An 8,569-nucleotide genomic window follows, 5' to 3' on the forward strand; every position below is an offset into this window, starting at 1 on the left:
TTCCTTGCTAACTTGTAACCCTCAATCGAGCCATCTGAACCTTGTTTCCTCATCCCTACATAAGCTTCCCTCTTCCTTTTCACAAGACATTCCACCTCTTTCGTGAACCATGGTTCCCTCACTCGGCCATTTCCTCCCTGCCTGACAGGGACATACCTATCAAGGACACACAGTATTTGTTCCTTGAAAAAGTTCCACTTTTCATTAGTTCCTTTCTCTGACAGTTTCTGTTCCCAACTTATGCCCCCTAATTCTTGCCTAATCGCATCATAATTACCTCTCCCCCAATTGTAAACCTTGCCCTGCCGTACGGCCCTATCCCTCTCCATTGCAATAACAAAAGACACCGAATTGTGGTCACTATCTCCAAAGTGCTCTCCCACAACCAAATCTAACACTTGGCCCGGTTCATTTCCCAGTACCAAATCCAATGTGGCCTCACCTCTTGTCGGCCTATCCACATATTGTGTCAGGAAACCCTCCTGCACACACTGCACAAAAACTGCCCCATCCAAACTATTTGACCTACAAAAGTTCCAATCAATATTTGGAAAGTTAAAGTCCCCCATGACAACTATCCTGTGACCCCCACACATATCCATAATCTGCTTAGCAATTTCTTCCTCCACATCTCTATTACTATTTGGGGGCCTATAGTAAACTCCTAACAACGTGACCGCTCCTTTCCTATTTCTAACCTCAGCCCATATTACCTCAGTGTGCAGACCCCCTCGAAGTGTCTTTCCGCAGCCGTTAAACTATCCTTGATTAACAATGCCACTCCTCCACCTCTTTTACCAGCTTCCCTACACTTAGTGAAACATCTATACCCCGGAACATCCAACAACCATTCCTGTCCTTGTTCTACCCACGTCTTCGTAATGGCCACAACATCGTAGTCCCAAGTACCAATCCACGCCCCAAGTTCATCTACCTTGTTCCGGATGCTCCTTGCATTGAAGTAGACACACTTCAACCCACCTTCCTGTCTACTGGTACCCACCCTTGACCCTGATACCTTCCCCAATACCTCACCACCCTCACTGACTTCTGGACTACAACTCCTTTTCCCACTCCCCTGACAAATTAGTTTAAACCCCCCTGAAGAGCCGTAACAAATTTCCCTCCTAGGATATTGGTGCCCCTCTGGTTCAGGTGCACCCCGTCCTGTTTGTACAGGTCCCACCTTCCCCAGAATGTGTTCCAATTATCCACGTATCTGAAACCCTCCCTCCTACACCATCCCTGCAACCACATGTTTAACTGCACTCTCTCCCTGTTCCTCAACTCGCTATCACGTGGCACCGGCAACGTACCAGAGATGACCACATGTTTTGTCTTGGCTCTCAGCTTCCAGCCCAGCTCCAGAAATTCCTGCTTTAAATCCCCGTCCCTTCTCTTACCTATGTCATTGGTACCAATGTGTACCACGACTTGTGACTGTTTCCCCTCCCCCTTCAGAATCCAGAAAACACGGTCTGAGACGTCACGGACCTTGGCATCTGGTAGGCAACATACCATCCGTGAGTCTCTTTTGCTGCCACAGAACCTCCTATCTATCCCTCTAACTAACGAGTCCCCAATAACTATTGCCCTCTCGCTCTGCCTCTTACCCTCCCGAGCCACAGAGACGGACACAGTGCTGGAGATCCTCTCACTGCAGCTCACCACTGGTATGTCATCCCCCTCAACCGTATCCAAAGCGGAATACTTGTTGCTAAGGGAAACGACCACCGGGGATCCCTGCACGGACTGCTTCCTCCCAGCCCCTCTCACCGTCACCCATCTGTTTTCATTCCCCAGAGTAACTGTATTCCTAAAGCTTCTGTCTATGGCCACCTCTGCGTCCCTGATGATCCTAAGTTCATCCAACTCCAGTTCCCTAACACGGTTTTGGAGGAGCTGCAGATGGGTGCACTTCCCACAGGTGTAATCAGCAGGGACACTGTCGTCGTCCCTCACCTCAAACATAGTGCAAGAGGAACATAGCACTGCCTGCACACCCATCCCCTCTAGATACCTTTCCAGCACCAAGTAGAAACAGCAAAAATGAATTTGAACTCACCCCTGCTCACCCTTTGTGCCTAAGCCCTGTGAGCCAAAGCCTTATAGCTCACACTCTGCTTCCCACACACTACACTGCCCGCTCCCGACGCTGCCCGCTCCCGACGCTGCCCGCTGTATACTGCAGCCTACCTTTTATACTTCGCGCGCTATAAAAACCCTTCCCAGACTCCTTAGCAGCCCACTTCCAGTTTTCACTTTAAACTTAAAATACTACTGCAAAAGTAAAGGCCAAAAAAAAAACACACACTAGCTGACTAATTAAATAAATAAACAATTCAATTAATCTCTCACCAGCACTGCTGCCTCCAATCACTCCCTCTCAGCTTGCTCCAGTGGAACAATGAGCTGGCTTTTATGATTCAGTACCCCACGAAGAGAATGCACCCATAACAAAGAACAATACAGCACAGGAACAGGCCCTTTGGTCCATATCCCACTATTCTCTGCCTATTCATGTATCTATCCAGATGCCTCTTGAACATTGTTACAGAATCTGCTTCCACCACCTCCTCTGGCAGCGCATTCCAGGCATTCACCACCCTCTGTGTGAAAAACGTGCCCCATACATCTCTTTTAAACTTTCCCCTTCTCACTTTCAACCTATGCCCCCGAGAAATTGACCCTTCGACCCTGGGGAAAAAGACTCTGACTATCCACTCTATCCAAGCCTGTCATAATCTTGTAAACCTTGATCAGGTCCCCCCCTCATCCTCCTCCGCTAAAATGTAAACAATCCAAGTTTGTTCAACCTTTCTTCATAGTCCATATCTTTCAAACTAGGCAACATCCTGATAAATCTCTTCTGCACCCTTTCCAAAGCATCAACATCCTTCCGGTAGTGCGGCGGCCAGAATCGTACACAATATTCCAAATGCGGCCTAACCAAAGTCTTATACAGTCGCAACATGATTTTCCAATTCATATACTCAACACCCTGACTGATGAAGCCCAGCATGCCAAACATGCCTTCTTGACCACCTTGCCCACCTGCCATCTTCAGGGAACTGTGGATCTCCCCCAATTTTTGTATCATCTGCAAATTTACTAATCAGACCACCTACATTTTCCTCCAAATTTTATATATTACAAACAGAGGCCTCAGCACTGACCCTTGTGGAACACAGCTTGTTACAGACCTCCAGATGGAAGAGGACCCTTCCACTGCTACTGTCTGCTTTCTATGCCTAAATGTGGAGATGTTGATGTCTGTGTCGATATGCGCTCTATATTGTCTGTACCTTTAAGACTTGATTACCTGTAAAGACTCGCATTCCAATCATTATTTTGTAAATTGAGTTTGTGTCTTTTTATGCCCTGTTTGTGAACAGAACTCCCACTCACCTGATGAAGGAGCAGCGAGCGCTCCGAAAGCTAGTGGCTTTTGCTACCAAATAAACCTGTTGGACTTTAACCTGGTGTTGTGAGACTTCTTATTGTGTTCTATGCCTAAGCCAGTTTTGTATCCATTTCACCAGCTCACCTCGGACTTCCACCTTCTGTATCAGCCTTATCGAAGGCTTTACTGAAGTCCATGTATACAGCATCCACTACCCTGCCCTGGTCAATTTTTCTTGTCACTTCTTCAAGAACTTACTCAAGCTTATGAGACATGACCTCCCCTTCATAAAACCATGCTGCCTATCGCTAATAAGCCTATTCTCTTCCAGATGGGAGTACATCCTGTCCCTAAGAATCTTCTCCAATAATTTCCCCACCACTTACGTAAGACTCATCGGGATTGTCTCTTCTGCCCTTTTTAAAGAGGAACAGTTTTTGCTACTCTCCAATCCCCTGGTACCTCACCTGTGGCTAAAGAGGAAACAAAGATTTTGGCCAAGGCCTCAGCAATTTCCTCCCCCGCCTCTCTCTCAGTACTCTGGGATAGATCCTATCTGGCCTTGGGGACTTGCCTATCTTAATATTTTTCAAAACCTCCAATACCTCCTCCCTTTTTATCTCAACATGTACTAGAACGCAAGCATCCTCCTTTCTATACTCACTGTCCACCACATCCTTCTCCATTGTGAATTGTGATGCAAATTACTCAGTAAGGACCTCAGTCACCTCATCTGGCTCCACACACACATTCCCTCCAATGTCCTTGAGTGGAGCTACCCTTTCCTTAGCTACCCTCTTCCTCCTTATATACGCATAAAAAGCTTTGGGATTCTCCTTAATCCTGCCTGCCAAGGACATTTCATGGCCCCCTTTTTGCCCTCCTAAATCCCTGTTTAATTTCTTTCCTGCTATTTTTCAGGTCTCAAGGGTCTTATCCGTTTTCAATTTCCTGAAATTTATGTATGCCTCCTTCTTCTTTTTCACTAAGCTCACAATCTCTGTCATCCAGGGTTCCCAAATCTTGCATCTTTATCCTTCATTTTTACAGGGACATACTTGTCCTGCATTGTTAACAATTGACTTTTACAAGACTTCCTCATATCAGATGCGGATTTACCCTCAAACAGCCGACCCCCCAGTCTACACTCCCTAGCTCCTGCCGAATAATTTCGCAGTTAGCCTTCCCCCAGTTTAGTACTTTCACTCTGGAACACTATCCTTTTCTACAAATATCTTGAGACATATAGAATTGTGATCACTGTTCCCAAAATGGTCCCCCACGGAGACATCAATCACCTGTCCGGGCTGGTTTCCCAGAACCAGGTCTAAGATCTAGCCCCTTCCCAAGTTGGACTATCTACATATTGTCTCAAGAAACACTCGAACACACTGAACAAACTCTGCCCAGTCCAAGCCCCGATACTCAAGGAATCTCAGTCCATGTTGGGGAAGTTAAAATCACCCATCACAACCACCCTGTTGTTTTTACATCTTCCCATAATCTGCTGACATCAGTTCCTCCACTTCACGCTGGCTGTTGGGGGGTCTATAGTCCAACCCCAACAGTGTGACTGCACTGCTTCTGTTCCTGAGTTCTACCCCTATGGCCTCACTGCATGATCCCACCAAGGTGTCCTCCCACTGTGTAGCTGTGACATTCTCCCTAAACAATAAAGCGCAACCTCCACCTCTTTTGTCACCCCGTCTATCTCATCTGAAGCATCCAAATCCTGGAAGGCTAAACTCCTGCCCTTCTTTCATCCAAGTCTCCGTACTTGCCACAGCATCATAGTTCCATGTAGTAATCCAAGCTTTAAATTCATCTGTCTCACCCGTCATGCTCATTGCGTTAAAGCAAACAAACCTCAGACCATCTGTCCTGTTATGTTTTGTACACTCTCCCTGTGTTTTATTTTTCTTCGTCTTGCTGGACCCATTCACTGTCTGTACTTTATACTATGGCCCTTTTTGATTTTTGTCTATGGTTTCTCGGCCTTCCACCTTCCCCTTGACTGCCTTTTGTTTCTGTTCCCACTTTACATTCCTCTGACTTCCAGCATCGGTTCCCATCCCCCTGCCACATTAGTTTAAACCCTCCCCAGACGCAGTAGCAAACACTCCACGAGGACATTGGTTCTAATCCTGCCCAAGTGCAGACCATCTGATTTGTACTGGTTCCACCTCCCCCAGAACCGGTTCTAACGTCCCAGGAATTTGAATCCCTCCCTCAAGCCACAGATTCAGCTTAGTTATCCTGACATTCCTACTCTTTCTCTGTCTGGTGGTCACCCTTCCCTATCTCCCTCAGTAATTTTTATCTGTGATGTGACCAACTCACTGAACATGCTATCCACGACTTCCTCAGCATCATGGATGCTCCAAAGTGAATCCATCCGCAGCTCCAGAGCCATCAAGCGGTCCAACAGGAGCTGCAGTTGGACATACTTCTTGCACGTGAAGGAGCCGGGGGCACCGGAAGGGTCCCTGAATTCCCACATTGCACAAGATGGTAACCTTCAGGGAAATCTACATATTTAATGCTGAAAAATTTCGGAGACCGAGATCAATAAGGTAACTATGTGCTTGTACTACATGTAATGTAGCCTGAATTGCAGTTAGGCTGAGATCTCTACTTGACAGAAAAACATACCTTGGGTCCGTTCCTATGCGAGATCACTCTCAAGTTCCTCTCCAGAGTCCATGCGTATTATCAGCTGAAACAGGCTCAAATGCAGCTGCGATGGCAAACAAAGCCAAATAACATGGCAACACTCAGTACATAGCTGAAACCCCTTCTGAGGAGCCAGTAGACAAGCTTCATTGTGGGAGCAAAACACGGTATAAAACACTACAGTCAGGATCAGAGAGGGGTGAAATATAATGGAAATTGTACGATACCAACAGCATATATCAATTTCATTGCTTGCTGAATAACTGAGATAGGTATGAGTTAATTATAGTAGGAAATACATCATTACAGTCATTTCCATGCATCATCGGTACCAGCAATGGTAATAAATATATTCAATGACAAGTTGAGCCTTCTCATTCTTACAGTTAACCTGAAAAGTCAGACATCAAAAGTGTTTGACATCACTTGATTATTGGTCATCACTAGCAACTCAATTCTTTCTTGATGTGAAAACAACAAAATCCCAGCTCCCCTTTAGAACTTAAAAATATTAGCCAACAAAACACTTATAAAACAGACTGATAACTTGTAAATGAATTCCATACTTCTGTAGGATTATCCTCAGTTTCCTGGACTGCTATAAAATGGCTAAAGATAGGTAGAGCAGTAATACAGCATTGTGTGACAGTACTTTTTTAGAAAGTCCTGCACAACAACTAATCCTAATGCAAAAATACAATTGCAATTATGAAATGTCAGAGGTGGTCAGCATTTTCTCCTGCTTGCAATACTGTACATAGAGTTTCATTTTTGACATTTCCTCCCTTCAGTCTTTCCTTCTCCCCTGACAGTGTTCATTCTTTGGGATATGGTCCCTAGGACACCAGATGGTCTCTCTTCCCTCAGAGTAGTCATTCGGGGGGTGAGCCCAAACAATGTGCACCAATAGTGTGATGAATTTGCGAAATGGTACAACAGAAAAGGCACCCTGCACCCAGCTGACATACCATATGTGCACAATTTGTACAAGTTACTGGATGCTGAGTTTGAGAATAAAATCAGGCCAATTATGTCTAACTCAGCAATGCTGAGCCAACTGCAGCACTCCTATGATTACCCAGACTGAGGGTCATCTAACAGCATTGATGAGCCAGGAACTCCTAGTTTGCATGGTTCAATTCCTGGACAACATTTCCTACTGAGTCATCCAGGAGAGTCAGCACATGATTCAAGAGTAACTGAGCTTACAGACAGATGTGGACAGATCATCTGAGAACAGTTTGCGGATTCAAAAATATGCATACACCCAAACTAAGAATAAAACTAAGGAATAATGCTCCACATGCCTCCATTCCACAATGCACTCCTGCATTAGGCTCTCCTGCTGCTACATTAGTGAAACCTGCAGCAAGAAACCATAGTGTGCTAAGGGGAGAGAGCTATGTGGTGAGGAATACACTGGGACGGGGGCTTCGAGGAGAATGGGGAAGACTGAGTGAGGGGTGATTGGCTGGGAGGAATGCTGAGGAAAGGAGGGATGGTCCCAAGGAAAGGGGGAGGCCTCACAACCAAGCCCCTGGGTCCCTCAAAATCCCCAACCCAACCGCTGATTCCAAAGACAGCACCCCCTCAGAACTCCCTCCCCTACCCTCTCCCCCAGATCTCCCTTTCCCCAACATCCTTCCCTCGAGACCCCCAAACCCTCAGGACCCCTCCCCCCAAACGCTCAGGACCCCTCCCCCCAAACGCTCAGGACCCCTCCCCCCAAACCCTCAGGACCCCTCCCCCCAAACCCTCAGGACCCCGCCCCCCAAACCCTCAGGACCCCTCCCCCCAAACCCTCAGGACCCCTCCCCCCAAACCCTCAGGACACCTCGCCCGAAACCCTCCCCCCAAACCCTCAGGACACCTCCCCCCAAACCCTCAGGACACCTCCCCCCAAACCCTCCCCCCAAACCCTCAGGACTCCTCCCCCAACCCCTCTTCCCTCAAGCCCATCTCTCATATTCCCCACCCCCACTCGACACTTACGCGATCGGCGACGGGACCAGATGGACATCTTCCGCCGCATCGTAAAACTCCTCGGCGTCACTGGTATCGGACGCCATTTACATGCGACTGGGCGGCGCTACTCTGCCGGCCCGAGGGACGCCGCTGACCGACAAGATAGAGACTGCAGCCGGATCCCTGAGTTGCCAGAGAGGCGAGGCCTGGAGCATGCGCGACTGCCTGCCGCCGGACCCAGGACCGAGCATGCGCTGACTACACCCGGGACCGAGCATGCGTATCACTCCCCCGGGACCGAGCGCCAAGCCTGCGCAGTGAGTACCCACAGGCTGTCCACCGCGGGGGAAAGGAGCAATGATGGTCTCGGGAGGGGAGCTGCTAATTGAAACTATAGCCTATAATTTATTCAAAATGCTGGAAATCCGTATTAATAATTTAGATCTTGGTGTGCAGGGGACCGTTTTAAAGTTTGCAGATGACACCATACTTACTACAGATGACCCTGCTCCAACAATCTTGACGAAT

General features: G+C 47.5%; 1 protein-coding gene across 2 annotated transcripts in view; it reads right to left on the bottom strand.

The window, feature by feature from the left end:
- wdr44 (WD repeat domain 44) overlaps positions 1-8,280 on the bottom strand; it is an 87,255-nt gene extending 78,975 nt beyond the window's left edge. The window contains exon 1 of one of the 2 annotated variants that reach the window (XM_078211277.1): positions 8,069-8,280. In XM_078211277.1, the coding sequence (XP_078067403.1) occupies positions 8,069-8,145 (77 nt within the window). In that variant the 5' untranslated portion in view covers positions 8,146-8,280. The remainder of the gene's footprint in view (positions 1-8,068) is intronic. The other variant, XM_078211278.1, reaches the window with a different exon arrangement.
- Between the last annotated feature and the right edge of the window lie 289 nt (positions 8,281-8,569).

Source organism: Mustelus asterias, chromosome 4 (assembly GCF_964213995.1).
Source record: "Mustelus asterias chromosome 4, sMusAst1.hap1.1, whole genome shotgun sequence".
Lineage (NCBI taxonomy): Eukaryota > Metazoa > Chordata > Chondrichthyes > Carcharhiniformes > Triakidae > Mustelus > Mustelus asterias.